Source organism: Cnephaeus nilssonii (genome assembly GCF_951640355.1).
Source record: "Cnephaeus nilssonii genome assembly, chromosome: 6".
Lineage (NCBI taxonomy): Eukaryota > Metazoa > Chordata > Mammalia > Chiroptera > Vespertilionidae > Cnephaeus > Cnephaeus nilssonii.
The window spans coordinates 101,231,974-101,249,482 of NC_137077.1; the positions used below are offsets into that span (position 1 = coordinate 101,231,974).

Below are 17,509 nucleotides of genomic sequence, written 5' to 3' on the forward strand. Positions count from 1 at the left end.
TGAAGGCAGACACCCCCAGTTTCCTGGCCTGAGTCATTCCCTCACGCAGCAGAGGACAGCTTTCCCACACAGACATTTGCCTCATGGGGGAGGGGTGGAAGAGAAGACAGTTGACCCACCCTATTGGTAAACACCTTGCCCTGAGGCCACTTAAGAGAGTAAAAATAACAATTAGCTTCCAGGCAGAAGCAACTGCCCCAACCTGTTGAAAAAAAAATTCTTGCCACACCCGAGGATGATTGCTTGGGGCCATTCAAGTCAGAATCCTATCAGTCTGTTGGCAGAGGTGATCTCTGGAGGCTGTGAGTCTTTGCCTGATCTAATTAGAAACAGCATTTGACACTGTCCTACACTAGAGATTGAGAGGTGTAGAGGATCTACCTAATACATAGTCACAAACTCAGACAGACAGCCAAAATGAGGGAAAAAAGAAACAACCCTCAAATGAAAGGACAAGAGAATTCTCCAGAAGAAGAGATAAATGAAGCAGAGATAAGAAATTTATCTGAAACAGAGTTCAGAGTAATGATGTAAAGATACTCAACAGTATGAAAAAAGATACAATAACTATGAAAAAAGAATAGTTGGGAATAAAGAATGACAACAAATAAAGAACAAGTGGAAGGAATACACAGCAGATTAGGGGAAGCTGAGGATCAAATCAGTAAATTAGAAGACAGCATTGAAAAAAATCACCTAATCAGAGAATCAAAAAGAAAAAAACAATTAAAAAACAGGAAGACAGCTTAAGAGAGCTGTGGGACAACGTGAAATGTAACAATATTCAAATAGCAGGTGTGCCAGAAGAGGCAGAAAGAAAGAAAGAAAAAAGGATAGAAAATGTGTTTGAAGAAATAATGGCAGAAAACCTCCCTACCTTGGTAAAGGAAAAAGTCACACAAGTTCAGGAGGCACAGAGAACCCCAAGCAAGATAAACCAAACAGGCCCATGCCCAGACACATCATAATAAAAATGCCAAAAATTAAACAGAGAATCTTAAAGACAGCAAGAGAAAAGCAAACTGTTACCTACAAAAAAGTTCCCACAAGGCTGACACCTGATTTCTTATCAGAAACTCTACAGACCAGAAGGGAATGGCATGAAGTATTCAAGGAAATGGAAAGCAAGGATCTGAAAACGGATTACTATATCAAGCAAGGCTATCATTCAAAATAGATGGTCAAATAAAGAGCTTCTAGCATTACAAGAAATGTTAAAGGGACTGCTGTAATGAGAAGAAGAAACAGAGAGAGAAACCTAGGCATACAGAATTAAAATGGCAATAAATAAGTACCTATTAATAATAACCCTAAATGTAAAGGGATTAAATATTCCACTCAAAAGGCATAGGGTTGCCAAATGGATACAAAAACATGACCCAACTATATGCTGTCTACAAGAGACCCACCAAAGACACACACAGGATGAGAGTGAAGGGATGGAAAAAATTTTTCCATGCAAATGGAAAAGAAACAAAAAAGTGGTGTACCAATACTCATATCCAACAAAATAGACTTTAAAATGAAGGCCATCACAAGAGACAACAAAGGTCACTACATGATACTAAAGGGATCGATCCAACAAGAGGATATAACCCCTGGTAAACATATATGCACCCAATATAGGAGCACCTAAATATATAAAGTACAGCATAGGGGATATAGTCAATCATATTGTAATAACTACGTGCCAGGTAGGTACCTGAAATATCAGGGGGTCACTTTGTAAAGTGTGTGATTGTCTAACCACACTAAGCTGTACACAAGTAATCAATGCAAAATAATATTGAATGTAAACTATAATTAAAAATAAAATTTAAGAAAACACATCAGAGGATGTGTTAAAAGTATCTTCTCTGGGTTATAAATGACTGACAAAGGTAGTCACCCAAGGTTTCTGGAAAAGTCCACTTAAGGGTAAATGTTTTTCTCACTTTGAATCACAAATAGTCTTCATGACTTAATTTACAGGATTAACTTTTTTAATTTAACTCTGAGGTTAACTAAAGAGTACTCTATGATTGGCACATCCCTATGGAGAGGATCACCAGCTTTGAGTTGGTGCATTATTTGAGCTGGTGTCATTTGTTGAGCTTACTAAATGTACTGTGATGATACTAGGCATTAGGAATACAACAAGCATAGTCTGCCTTCCAGGGATTCAGTCTATAAAAGGCAGACACACAACAATTCTAATAATTAGATATCTTTTTTAAAATATTAAAAAAATAGCCTGGCTGACATGGCTCAGTGGTTGAACATGGACCTATGAACCAGGAGGTCACAGTTCAATTCTCAGTCAGGGCATGTGCACCCAGGCTTGATCCCCAGGGTGGGGCGAGCAGGAGTCAGCCGATCAATGATTCGATCTCATCATTGATGTTTCTACCTCTCCCTCTGCTTTCCTCTCTGAAATCAATAAAAAATATTTTTAAAAAAACTTAAAATATATAACCAAATAACATTTGTTGAAGGGGGAAAGCTCATTATTTCAGAAGAATTCCAGCTAATATGTATAGAAGAGAGAATCAGAATATTTCCTGAAAATGATTCAGGCAACAAAACTATTAGGTGAAAGATGGATGAGGAACTGGCTGCCAAATATCTCTCCACAGATTCAGAGGGAACACCACCACCACTGTGGAAACCCACTGATCAATGTAAACATTATTAAAAGTAGAACAATAACCAGACTCAATGGCTTTTGTGGACAAAAATGTTGATCCTTAATCTACTCAGGCCTTTAGACCTAATTTCCATTCTACAAGAAACATGGAGAAAGAGAAAAGGAAGTAATTGGACAAGTCCAGAATGTGCAACATCCTATAGGACAACTAACCCTGTTTCTTCAACAAGTCAACAGCAGAAGAGGAAACAAAAGAAGGTTCTAAATTTATAAAAACTTGGCAAAAATATTTTAAATCTTGAAATATTTTAAAATATATAAATTTTATTGATTTTTTACAGAGAGGAAGGGAGAGAGATAGAGAGCTAGAAGCATCAATCAGCTGCCTCCTGTACACCCCCTACTGGGCATGTGCCCGCAACCAACGTACATGCCCTTGACCCAGAATCGAACCTGGGACCCTTGAGTCCGCAGGCCGATGCTCTATCCACTGAGCTAAACCGGTTTCGGCTGAAATATTATTATTTTTTTTTTTAGAGAAAGAGAGAGAAAGGGAGAAAAAGAGCAAAACGTCAATTTGTTGTTCCACTTATTTATGCATTCATTGGCTGATTCTTGTATGTGCCCTGACCTGGGATTGAACCTGTAACCTTGATGTATCATGACAATGCTCTAACCAACTGAGATACCTGGCCAGAGCTAAAAAATTTAAGTATATATATTCATGGAAAAAATTTTCAATTAACCCAAAATATATAAGATAGAAATAAAGTTCCTACTCCTCAAAGGTAACCAGTTTGTAATATGGCATGACAGATTTTTATGTAGTACATACATAGGCACCCATTTATATCACTTTTAAAGTGAGTTTTATTGCACTTTGTTCTGTGTGTAATGAAGTGCACAGAACACCTTATTTCTGTAAGGTGAATTTCTAAAAGTTGAATTCCTTTTAGTGAAATTTATAGTTCAAGGAGGGTATGATTTAAATTTTGATAAACACCTATCTTGCAAAATTTTGTTTTATTAGAATGTTTCCAGTAACAATGTAAGGAAGTGTCTGTTTACTCACATATTCTGTGTTACTGGGTATTACCAATCATTTAAATCCCTTAATCTAATAAACAATGAAAAGACTGTTTATCAGGCAAAGATATGTGATATGTCAAGCCACTGTAGATTTAGGTGACTTATTAGGTGATTTATATAGGCAAGAGGAATGCCTTAGCCGGTTTAACTCAGTGGATAGAGGGTCGGCCTGTGGACCAAAGGGTCCCAGGTTTAATTCCGGTCAAGGGTACGAACCTTGATTGCAACCTCTTCCCTGGCCCAGGCCCTGGTCGTGCAGGAGGCAACCAATCGATATGTTTCTCTCACATTGATGTTTCTCTCTGTCTTCCCCTCTCTCTTCTACTCTCCCTAAGAATCAATGGAAAAATATCCTCGGGTGAGGATTAACAAAAAAAATAAATAGCAAGAGGAAGAGTAGTCAGAGACACCACCTCTCCTTGCCCCACACTTCCAAAGGAGCTAGATAATTGCTACATGAGTTGTGGTACACATCATTGTTGAGGAGCCAATTCTAGATGCAGCTAGGAGGGCGGGTTGGGAGGTAGTCTGCAGCTGTATCCTGAGCTTCATACCTCATCAGAACTAGGAAGTGATGAGAAACTATCTCGTGACAGCCTCCCAGGGAGACATGGAGGTAGGTGGGAGCTCCTTACAAGCCTCTCATTCTTCTGGTTACCAACTTGATCACAAGGCTTTCTACCAAGATTCAATAAGCTGCAGTTCAAGCCCAGGGAATTAGGATGGGTCATACAGCAGGATGTTGGAAGTTACTCAAGATAGGCAGGACTAGCAATAGAAAGGGAAGTCCCGAACCATGTGAACAAGGGGAGATTTTGGGCAGTTGGTGAATGGCAGCAATGAGGACAGGTAGGAGGTAGCCAAAAGATTGTATACCAGAGAAATCAAGGTTTTATGAAAAGGTAGAGAGGAAATGGCCTAGGAGGGGTAGTGAACCTTATACCTTTCACAAAAAATAACTGAAACTGGCATAGACCTAAATGTAAAGTGCAAAACTATAAAACTTCTAGAACATAGGTGAAAATCTAGATGACCTTGGGTTTAGTGATGAGATTTGAGATGCAACACCAAAAGCAAGAGCCATGAAAGCATTGCTTGGCATACCCAGTTTCTCTAAGTAAAAGAAATATATCAGGGGATCTGCAGACCAGGACCCACACCAAGGAGAATGCATACTGGGGGATACTCAGGACCCTGGAAATGGAATTGTGGACATTGGCCAAAGACCTTGTTTCATCCCAGCTTGCTTAGTCCAGCTGGACCAGTCTGTACCAGACTTCTGAAAGGGGAGAAAGCAATGACCATCCAGGACCATCCAGATGTGTATTTTACCACCTTAAACTATTAGAACACAAGAAATCTTAACACTGTAATTTTTATTTTACTATTGCTTTTTCATTAAAATAATTAATTCTGCTTCCATTTATTTTTAAGGGACATTGCTACATTTGATAAAATCATAATTAAATTTCATTATAGGTATCTATTAATGTTATTATTTTATTGATAGAAGCATGAAAAAAGTTTAAAATACAGCTTCATCTGATTAAGCCTTGACCATAATTAGGAACTCTGAAGAGGAAAGGTGTTATTCATGGTTGGATTCCCAATAGTTGTTTAGTGGCACAGTCCCAGTCTTTACCCAATTCTAGCCGTTGGCAGATAGATGGATATTGTCCTTCAGTTCTTCTAACCCATTCACTTGCTTTCTTTATTTTCTCAAAAGCCCAGGGAATATTCCTAGATTTAAAAAACAATGTTTCCATCAATTTCAGAATATAATTAGATATGAAATGTAATGTGGTATCAAATCTAGCACATTAGCTCAGACAAAATAATTCTGTCAGAAATTAAGATATTTAAGAAAAACAATTCTCTTTAACACTTGATTAAAGTTCTTCTACCAGCCTGACATGCTTTAACTTATTAAGTATATTTTTAAGTATATTTTACCCATCACATCCCAGTTTCCACTGTGCACCACAACTTCCTCGCTGCCTCCAAAATAACTCAAGCATCTTCTAGCCTTTATACATCTGTTTATTGTCATTCTTTTCCACTCTTCTCCATTTAAATCCTACCCATTCTTCACATACAAGCACAATTCTATTTTACAAACTAGGCTTCCAATTCTCTCTCCTTTCACTGAACCAGGAATTCTCAACTTGGCTAGTTATTTTTGCAAAGTGTCTGAGAGTCACATATGAAACTGAAACTGGCATATATTTAATCCTATCACATAAACTAACTAGTAAAATGTGCATATCAAAAGCTTCAAGTTTGTAACCATTAAATGCTATTGAATATTCGAGACTCAAATATTCAGGTCTATTTAAGACTCAGAAAAATTCTGAATTTTTAAATTAATATTAGCTGCTTCCTCTTTTGTCATCTTCTCAAACTTGTTACTAAACAAGTGGTAATCTAACCTAATAATAGGCAAACATGCAAATTGACCGCACCTTCGCTATGCCCACAGCCAATCAGAGCGAACAAGATGGCGGTTAATTTGCATATGCGGGCGCTGAGCAGCCTGGGTCCCATAAACATCCTCCGGACCCAGGCCGATCAGAGCCTGTAGGCCCGCGCTTAGGTCCTGAGCGGCAGGGGCCCAGAACACCCCCTGGCCACTGGGAGCCTTGGCGGGGCAGGAACATTCCCGTGTCGCCTTAGCGACGCGGGAATGTTCCCGCCCCCAAACACTTGCAGAGGTCTGGGGTCTGGGAAACATCCTCCAGACCCAAGCTGCTCAGATCCTGTAGGCCTGCGCTTAGGTCCTGAGCGGCCTGGGTCCCATAAACATCCTCCGGACCCAGACCAATCAGAGCCTGTAGGCCCGCGCTTAGGTCCTGAGCGGCCTGGGTCCCATAAACATCCTCCGGACCCAGACCGATCAGAGCCTGTAGGCCCGCACTTAGGTCCTGAGCGGCAGGGGCCCAGAATGCCCCCTGGCCACTTGGAGCCTAAGGGTGCAGGCGCCAAGGGGCTGGGTCCCGCAAACATCCTCAGGACCCAGGCCAGTCCGAACCTGTAGGCCCCTTGCTTAGGTCCTGAGTGGCAGGGGTCCCAGAACACCCCTGGCCACTTTGAGCCTATAGGTGCAGGCGCCAAGGGGCTGGGGGCGGGGCGGGGCGGGAACATCCCGTGTCACCATAGTGCCCCCAGCCGCTTGGGAATGCTCCAGCATCAAGAGGCAGTTTGGGTCCACGCCCCCAGCCTGGCGCACACGATGGGGGTCTGGCTGCTGGCCTCTGGGGTGTGTGGAGACCCCCGGCGGCCACCGCTGCGTGCGGCCCAGGGGTCCCTGCATGCCCCCCAGCCTGGCGCCCATGGTCAGGGCTCACACAGGAGGCAACCAATCAAAGTGTCCCTCTCACATTGATGTTTCTCTCTGTCTCTCCCTCTTTCATCCACACTCTAAAAATCAATGGGAACATACCCTCAGGTGAGGATTAAAAAAAAAATGCATATCCTATGAAAGACACATGTTGAAAATGCCTAAAGAAAGTTGTCATTTTTTCTTGGTGAAGGGACTGGAGTCCGTGTTGATGAAAACACCTTGGTGGCTGTGGTGACTGGAAGTGGCTGCAGCAGCGGGGTGATGGGGCTGCTGCCTTCCCCTGATCAGCCCGGTTGCCTCCCACAAAGGAGCGTGGGGAGCGGGCCTAAGCCATCAGTAGGACATCCCCTGAGGGCACCCAGTATGTGAGAGGGGGCAGGTTGGGCTGAGGGACCCCCAACCCCAGTGCACGAATATCGTGCACCGGGCCCCTAGTATATAATAAAGTTTTAAAGAAAATTCTGTGGGGGGAAACTAAAAATTTGAAAGGTTCTCTTCATCTTCCTGATTTTTTCCCCTATAAACTGGGAAAGGGCCATCAGAATAGTGTGGTGGTTAAGACCTGGGTTCAAATCCTATACAGTGGTGCCTGTGCAATATTGGGCAGCTTTCATTCCACATTGGAAGTCTCAGTTTCCTCAGTTATGATAATGATGTGAGGTGTTGTGGGGATTAACAAAATGCATGTTTAACAGTCCCTGGCACAGAGGAGGTAGTCAATAAATATTTGCTGAATATCATGATGCCATGAACATACCAAATAGCAACAGGCCTGAAGTGGTTAAAAATTTGTTTCTTAGTAATTATTAGTCTACTTATAGTTACTATGGAAAGCAACAAAACTGACTTTAAATGTTCTCACTAATTCAACTGGCCTTCCTTTAATCCAGATGGCCTTGAGACTTCTGACTGACCCTCCTGATAGTGTGGAAATTTTGTTCATACACCTCCATGCAATGTGCTACTACATTAACATTATGTACATCCTGAAGTAGGAAAAAGAGAAATAAAAGTTTTAAATAAGCAATAAATAGGAAATAAAAATTATAAGTTTTATTTATTACAGTTCCAACAAACCATTTTGCTCTCACAGTAACAGTAATATAGTAAGAGCCATATTTTACTTTTTAAAAATCTTGCTTTAATACTTTGTGATATGCAATTCAAAAGTAGGTTTAAAGTTGTTAATACTTGATCTAGAGCAGTGGTTCTCAACCTTTCTAATGCCGCGACCCTTTAATACAGTTCCTCATGTTGTGGTGACCCCCAACCATAAAATTATTTTCGTTGCTACTTCATAACTGTAATTTTGCTACTGTTAATGAATCATAATGTAAATATCTGTGTTTTCCGATGCCATTTATTTCCCGACATCCCAGACACTGCTAAGCACATTCCCATGTGTAATTTAACATGTTCAAGCTCTATTCTCTGATATTTAATCTTTATTATGTAAAATACTAGAGGCCCGATGCACAAAGATTCGTGCAAGAATGGGCCTTCCTTCCCCTGGCTGCTGGCACCGCTTTCGCTCCGGCCGGAGCTGCCTTTTCGCCTTCCTACGCTGCCCAGAGGCCCAGAGTGGCTTGGGTGGTGCGGAATGTCCTCAGCCGATTGGCGCCTGTGTATGCAAATTAACCTGCCATCATTGTTGTGTTAATTTGCATACTCGCTCCTGATTGGCTGGTGGGTGACGTGAAGGTATGGTCAATTTGCATCTTACTCTTTTATTAGTGTAGATTTACACAGTTTCTAAGTCAAAACAATAAAACAAGGTATATTAGGAGAAACCTAGCTTTCATCCTTGTGTCCTTCCTCCTCCTATAGATAATAGTTTTATTAGTTTAATTAGTTTTCCCTTTATCTTGCCTTTAAAAATGACATAAGCAAATTACCTACGTGTGTGTGTGCGCACACACAAGGGTAGTCATTTGCATGGGGTATGATGGAGTTCTGATGGGTAAGGGATAGTCATACGTGCACTTGAGGCCTCTTGTGATAACAGGGTCAGCCAAGGGCTAGCAGCCAGGGACCGAGAACTGGATCTCTCCACACTGCAACATTTTGGCATAAAACTTCAAGTCATCCCATAATTCTAAATTTGAATCTGGTCTTCTAGATGGTTATGAAGTTAGATTTGTCAAGGTAAAACTTTAGAACATATTTTATTTAACAATTTCCTAGTTTAATTTATAAAATTTAAAGACTTAGACTTACAGCATATGGGTTTGCATTTGTATTTTTGGCCTAGGCCTGATCCCAACAATTATATTATGAATTTTTTTAAAAAAACACATAGAATCCATATACTACAGTGAAAAGAGTTCTAAGCCAGGTGCCAAAGATATGGACTCCAGTGTAAGCTACACTTAAACTCTCTGAGTTTTCCTGTGCAACCAAAGAGACAAATATATTGTGTCGGCCCTGCCAACAGAAGAGTGCAGGCGAGACATACCCTGTGAACAAATTCTCTTTGTGCTTACAATTCTGTGTGGCTTCTTATTAGGTTTAGTTAAGAAATGGTTGAAAATATAAGTCATTTGCTTAGTAATATAGTTAAATGGAAAAATGCTAGTATAGTTAAATGTTAAATAATATTTAAAAATAAAAAATATATAGTTAGGTGGAAAAAAACCTGTAAATTGAGGTGTTGTCTAATTTCATCAGGGATTTGAAGACTATTCCAGCTTGTTCCAACCTGGTACGAAGAAACTGCAATACCAGAAATGTGGCAATCAGGTCCAGAAGTCGTTCTCTTCCTTTTACACCTAAAAGTGGAAAACTCGGTTATGTTTGCTGGAAACTACACCTCAAACTATGCCCATTTATAAAAGTTCTATGGAAGAATTATAATATTATAAAACCATACCACAATAGCAAATCATAAAACTCACTGTTACTTTTCAAGGTACTTAATTAGTCTGCTATTTAAATAAAAAATGAGGATGATTTGGAACATGTGCCTGTCATATTATCCTGAAGGTTGTCAGGAAACTGAATAAGATCCAGTCCTCCCCTCTCTTGCTATCTATCCTATATAATAAAGAGGTAATATGTAAATTGACTGCCATGCCCTTGCACAAGATGGTCACCCCCATGTGGCCACAAGATGGCTGCCACAAGATGGCCGGCTGGGAAGGGCAGTTGTGGGTGATCAGGCCTGCAGGGGAGGGCAGTTAGGGATGACCGAGCTGGCAGGGGTGGGCAGTTGGGGGAGACCAGGCCTGCAGGGGAGAGCAGTTGGGGACGACCGGGCCAACCGGGGAGGGCAGTTGGGGGCAATAAGGTCGGCAGGGGAGCAGTTAGGCGTCGATCAGGCTGGCAGGGGAGTGGTTAGGGGGTGATCAGGCTGGCAGGCAGAAGCGGTTAAGGGCAATCAGGCAGGCAGGCAGGTAAGCGGGTGGGAGCCAGCAGTCCCGGATTGTGAGAGGGATATCCAAATGCCGGTTTAGGCCCGATCCCACAGACATCCCCCGAGTGGTCCCAGATTGGAGAGGATGCAGGCTGGGCTGAGGGACACCCCTCTCCCCAGTGCATGAATTTCATGCACCAGGCCTCTAGTATATATATAAAAGCCTAAGCAACCATCTGACCATCTGACCAGTAGCTATGACATACAATGACCACCAGGGGGCAGATGTTCTGACCAGTAGCTATGATGTGTACTGACTACCAGGGGGCAGATGCTCAACGCAGGAGCTGCCGAGCTGCGGTGACTTGGCAGTTGTGGTTCTCAGGTGATGCACCCGGAACCAGAGAGGAGGGAGCCCAATTCCAGGGTGTATCACCCGAGAACCACCCTCTCACAATCCAGGACCCCTCAGGGGATGTTGGAGAGCCGATTTTGGCCTGATCCCCACAGGCCAGGCTGAGGGATCCCCCCAGTGCACAAATTCGTGCACCAGGCCTCTAGTCTTTAATAACCAGAGAAGCATGAACTAAGCAGAGAGAAATTCAGTTTCTAGGCTTCAGCTACAAATAGCTCAAGAGAAAACCTAAATACACAATAAATAAACAATCAATATGGCAGACCAGTGTATCAAATTATTTCAAGTTCTGGACTCTATACTTTGATCTTTCTAAATGAGGTCAGATATACACCTCCAGCCAAACCAAGTACTTCTTTCTTGTGTCCTGCTTGCCTCTTTCTATATAAGCTTGCAGCTCTTTCCCCTTACTTTTTTTTTTCTGAAGAGCCAGTTTTATCTCACACTTGGCAGGGGTGTGGTAGCATCAGTACTTACATTGCATGAGATCACAGAAAACATGTAAAATAAAATCAATCCCAAGCAAGGCCAAGCCCCCACCTTCCCAGGGTCCCTCATGGACATAGTACATATATTACTGGAGGTAAAAACAACACACAGCTGTATAAACAAAATACCCTCAGGCCAAATGCATATCACGTACTTAACCTTTTGCACTCGGATGTCGAGTGTGACTCGACACGGTTAGCATTGGTAGCAGCTCGTATGTCGAATTGTATTGAATGTATCAATAATTTGAAATATAAAAAAATCCAAATAAATAAGTTTGTATGAAAAGAAACTCCAGTTTTTTATTCTACTGCTGCGCTTTGTAAAATCTGGGGTATTAAAAAAATTAAATCCTGAGTAGAATAAAGGAATCGAGAAAAAAGCAAGCGAGTGCACAGGGTTAATACTGTCCAACATGACATTTTTAAGTTATTTATTGAGTTTAGATTATTTCAGTAGTAAATAAGCATTAAAAATAAATAAACCATTAAACATAACACTGATATTTACACCATCAAGTAATGTGAACATTCCCCAAATTTCCTAACCCTCGGGAACAACAATAATTTTATTTGTATTACTTGTGCACATTCTTCAACTAGAATAAAGAAATGAAAGGAGCTCCATGATATCACAGGTTATGGGTCATGCTGATTATGTGACGATGTGTCTTCAAGCCCCTCCCTATAATGCTGGTAAGCACTATTCAATGGATCTCCATCCCCTAAACCCTACAAACCCTTTCAACTCACCCTAAAGACCCAAAAGCCCACAGAATTCTTGACATGAACCTTTCCCCTTACTTTGTAGGTCTCTGGACTTGAGAGGGGAGACTGCTCTCTTCATGACATATGAAATAAATTTTTTAAAATATTTTACTTACTAGGGGCCTGGTGCACGAAATTCGTGCACTGGGGAGGGGTCCCTCAGTCCAGCCTGCCCCCTCTCACATACTGGGAGCCCTCAGGGGATGTCCTACAGATGGCTTATGCCCGCATCCCATTGGGAGCGAACCTAAGCTGCAGTCTGGCCTCCCTTTGCTTGAGGCAACTGGGCTGATCAGGGGAAGGCGCCAGCCCCATCACCCCACTACTGCAGCCACTGCCAGTCACTGCAGCCACCCAGGTATTTTCATCAACACAGACCCCAGTCCCTTCACCATGAAAAAATGACAACTTTCTTTAAGCATTTTCAAGATGTGTCTTTCATAGAATATGACATTTCTTTATTTTTCTTTTTATCCTCACCTGAGGATATCTTTCCATTGATATTTTCCCCTTACCTCCAATCCCAAGCTCAGCACCTCCCCAAGCTTAAAGCTTCCACCCCAAGTTTAGGCTTGGGAAGGGTTCCCCCCCCTCCAGAACCTCCAATCACAGGCTCGGCCCCTTCCCAAGCCTAAAGCCTCTGCACCAGGTTTAGGCTTGAGAAGGGAACCCCCGCCCCTCCCATCGCAGGCTTGGCCCCTTCCTAAACCTAAAGCCTCCGCCTGATGGCCGGCTGGGAGTGACCTGGGTGCTGAGGAGGTTCCCCGGACCCAGGCATGTATGCAAATCAACCGCCATCTTGGTTGGGTTAATTTGCATACTCACTCTGATTGGCTGTGGGCATAGTGAAGGTACGGTCAATTTACATCTTTCTCTATTATTAGGTAAGATTGATTGATTTTAGAGGGAGAGGGAGAGGAAGAGAGAGAGACAGAGAGGAAGAGAGAAAGAGAGAGAGAGAGAAGGGGAGGGAAGGAGAGACAGAGGAACATTGATTTGTTGTTCCACTTAGTTATTATGTGTTCATTGTTTGATTCTTGTATATGCCCTGACCAGGGATCAAACCTGAAAAAATTATGTATTGAATGATGCTCTAACCAACTGAGATAACCAGCCAGGGCTCTGAAATAAAAAATTATTATATCAACTTAATTTTTCTCTTTGATTATTTTAATAGAACCTACTGATAACCAGTGTTATCCAAATCAAGATATGTTATGAAATACCAAAATTGAAAATGAAAGTTAAACCTTTTTTAATTTTGTAAGTGCAAGTAATGTGTTTGAAATGACTTTATATAATGGTTAGATTTCAAATAATGTTATTTTTCCAATCTCACATTTTATAAAACCAAAATTCCCACAGCTACCTTGAGGGCATTTCAGAACAAAGCCACCCTAGAATGTGCCACTTGGGCATGTGGAACTTAAGGCAAGCAAGACCCAGCAGACTCAGGAAAAGCTTTATACGGCCCCCTAACTGCCTAAAAGAAATTGGAAAGGGGCCTGTACCAGGAAGAGAGTTACTACCAGAGCTAACTATTTCATCTAAGAGACTTATCTGCATGTCTGGCCAAACATCTGTTAATCAGACATTGCCTCCTCTCACCTACAGGTGAATTGCCTCTTCCACTTTGAAGACCCAGACCACTATTCCTTTCCTTAGCTCAGTGGCCTGGCTGCTTTCTATCTGATATCTTTGTAGGGCTTCCATTCCTATAGGTCCATATGTATGTTCATAATTCAATTGTTTTCCTTTTGTTAATCTGTCTTTTATCATGGGGGTCTTAGCTAAGAACCTAGAATGGTAGAGGGGAAGTTATATTTCCTCCTCCACAATCTTCATCAATAGAATATAGTAAGTCATCTGATAATTTCCCCGGTAAATTATCTTTATTTCCATCTAAGATATTTGATATGTAGTGGCATTGTTTGCAACACAGCCACTGGATGTTTTTTTAATATATTTTTATTGATTTCAGAGAGGAAAGGAGAGGGAGAGAGAGATAGAAACACCAATGATGAGAAGGAATCATTGATGGGCTGCCTCCTGCTCGTCCCCCACTGGGAATCCAGCCTGCATGTGCCCTTGACCAGAATCGAACCTGGGACCCTTCAGTCTGCAGGCTGATGCTCTATCCACTAAGCCAAACTGAGTAGGGCCTGAATGTTTTTTGATTACAAAATATTTTAATTAAAAAGAAAAGTAAAGAGAATAATACTATTATAAATATCCCTATCACTGCATAACAGGTCAACTTTTTAAAAAAATCCTCACCCAAGGATATGTTTTTATTTATTTTTAGAGAGAAATGGAGAGGGAGAGAAAAACATCAATGTGAGAGAGAAACATCAATTGGTTTCCTCCCACATGTAGCCCGACCCAGGGATGGAACCCGTAACTTAGGGATGTGCCCCGACTGGGAATCAAACCCATGACCTCTTGGTGTACGGGACAATGCTCCAACCAACTGGTCCACACCAGTTTTAACAGTTTCCCACATTTGCTTCAAATTTCTCTCTTTTCTTTTAAGAAACAAGGTATAATCTTTGTCCTTGAACCCATGCCCCAGCTCCTCAAAGGTAAACACTATTCTGACTTGGGATTGGACATTGCTTTTTAAAGTTATCTTCGATAGGCTCCTTAAACAGTATTCAGTGCCTGCAACTTTCAATTCATTTTCCAAGAAGTACTTCCCTTTTTAGGACTTCTGTCAGATAATCTCCCTAAGAGATTAACTATTGTGAATATATGTGTACAAATATCTCCTTGAGTCCCTGGCCTCTGTTGTTTTGGGTACAATCCTAGAAATGGAACTGCCAAATCATATGGTAATTCCATTTTTAAGTTTTTGGTGAACCGCCGTATTGTTTTCTATAGTGACTGCACCATTTTACATTCCCACACAGGGAACAAGGGTTTCGATTTCTCCACACCCTCAACAACACTTGTTACTTTCTGTTTGTTTTTTATAGTAGCCACTCTAATGGTGTGAGGTGGTATCCATCTACCCTTTTTAAGAAACAGATCACACTGACTACCTTGGAAGTGTCTGTGAGCTGTGTTTCTGCTCCCTCTTAGAAACAAACACTGAGCTGATGTTTGTGCTTATCACTCAGTTCTACCATAGATTTGTACATTGTTTATCTGTGTTGCAAATATTTTATTCCAGTTTGTGGCCTGTCTTCTTCACATTTTAAACATTATTTATTTGTTTTTAATGAAAAGGCATTGCTGATGTTAATGCAGTCTACTTTATTAATCTTTTCCTTTATGGCTTGTGCTTTGTTTTTGCATTATAGAATTCCTCTCTGATTGATAAATCAAGTGTTTCCAAATGTTAATATCTGAGAAATTTGGGTGAAGGATATATGGGAGTTCTTTGTACTATATTTGCAACTTTTTGTCAAGATTAAAATTATTTCAAAATAAAACATTTTTTAAAATGTTTCCTATCCTATCTAATAATAGACAAATATGCAAATTGACCACACCTCTGACACACCCAGAAGCCACGCCCACCAGCCACGCCCACCACCCAATCAGAGCGAGTATGCGAATTAACCCAAACCAAGATGGCTACAGCCACAGAGAGCAAGGTTTCCTAGGTAACAGAGGAAGCCAAACTTTCTGCCAGCCGTTGCAGGCCTAAGCCTCCACTCAGCTACAAAGTTTCAATTATAGAAGGTAAACAAATTCAAACAAATGGTGGCAGAATGGAGCTTGAGAGAGCAGGCCATGGTTGCCGCCGGCAACAGGGGAAGCAAAGCTTTCCACACACCCTGGCTGGGCCCACCCGCTTAAGGCAACAAAGTTTCAATTATAACCCCAACACAAATGGCTGCAGGCCTCGGAGGGAGCCTCAGGCTTGGCTCTGCTCCAGGCTACAAAGTTTCAGTTGTAGAAGGAAAATAAATTCCAGATACCAGGGCCTCCGCTTGCGTTGCCAGGGGGCGTGGCCCGCCTGTAAACCACCACAGGCCCCTCGCTCAGGCCACCCCACGCCCCAAGGGAATCCCACCCTGATCAGGGACACCCTTCAGAGCAAACCAGCTGGCCCCCACCCCTGTACCAGGCCTCTATCCTATCTAATAAAAGAGTACTATGCAGATTGATCATCACTGCAACACACAATATAGCTGCCCCCATGTGGTCAAAGATCCTGCCCCCATGTGGACACAAGATGGCCACCACAAGATGGCCAGCAGGAGAGGGCAGTTGGGAGGTACCCGGCCTGCAAGGGAGGGCAGTTGAGAAGGACCAGGTCTGCAAGGAAGAGCAGTTGGAGGTGATCAACCCTGCAGGAGAGGGCAGTTAGGGGTAACCAGGCCGGCAGAGGAGGGAAGTTGGGGGCAAACAGGCTGGCAGCAGAGTGGTTAGGGGGTGATCAGGCTGGCAGGCAGAAGCAGTTAGGGGCAATCAGGAAGGCAGGCAGGCAAGCAGTTGGGAGCCAGCAGTCCTGGATTGTGAGAGGGATGTCCAACTGCCCGTTTAGGCCCGATCCCACCCGATTTAGGTGTCCACCAGGATCAGGCCTAAACGGGCAGTTGGACATCCCTTGAGGGGTCCCAGATTGGAGAGGGTACAGGCTGGGCTGAGGGACAACCCCCCTCCGTGCACGAATTTCGTGCACCGGGCCTCTAGTGTTAAAATCATAAAGATACTTCCCCATATTTTTTCCCCAAAAGTTTTATGTTTTGCCGTAGCCAGTTTAGCTCAGTGGATAGAACGTCGGCCTGCGGACTGAAGAGTCCTGGGTTTGATTCTGGTCAGGGGCATATGCCCAGGTTGCGGGCTTGATCCCAATACTGGGTGTACAGCAGGCAGCTGATCAATGATTCTCTCACCATTGATGTTTCTTTCTTTTTTTAAAAAATTTATTATTTAGTTTTAATTATTTTTTTAAAATTTCACTTAGGTTTTTGTTTTGTTTTGTTCTTTTTTTCAGTTTTTTTTTAAATTTCAAGAAAAACAATTTTAAATATACTAATGTTACATGCAGTAAACCTTAATATTTCAAGAAAAACAATAAAATATAATAATGTTACATGCAATAAACACCAATTATTCAAGAAAAATGATCTTATGTATAATAATATTACGTGCAATAAACATTAATATTTCAAGAATAAAAGGATTTTAAGTATAATAATATTACCAAAACTGTACTAACATAGTATGATATCACAAAAGTTGTAGGAAATATTAACAATCTGCAAATAACAGGATTACTTCTATTATATTCTAGAATATTTTTTCCCTCTGGCTATATATATATATATATATATATATATAATTGATTTTTTACAGAGAGGAAGGGACAGGGATAGAGAGTCAGAAACATCGATGAGAGAGAAACATCTACCAGTTGCCTCCTGCACACCGCCCACTGGGGATGTGCCTGCAACCAAGGTACATGCCCCTGACCGGA

General features: G+C 41.8%; 1 protein-coding gene across 1 annotated transcript in view; it reads right to left on the reverse strand.

The window, feature by feature from the left end:
• Positions 1-4,882: 4,882 nt before the first annotated feature.
• PARP4 (poly(ADP-ribose) polymerase family member 4) overlaps positions 4,883-17,509 on the reverse strand; it is a 132,226-nt gene continuing 119,599 nt past the window's right edge. The window contains 3 exon segments of the mRNA XM_079773967.1: positions 4,883-5,310; positions 5,313-5,455; positions 9,691-9,823. Coding sequence (XP_079630093.1) covers positions 5,279-5,310; positions 5,313-5,455; positions 9,691-9,823 — 308 coding nt within the window. The 3' untranslated portion in view covers positions 4,883-5,278.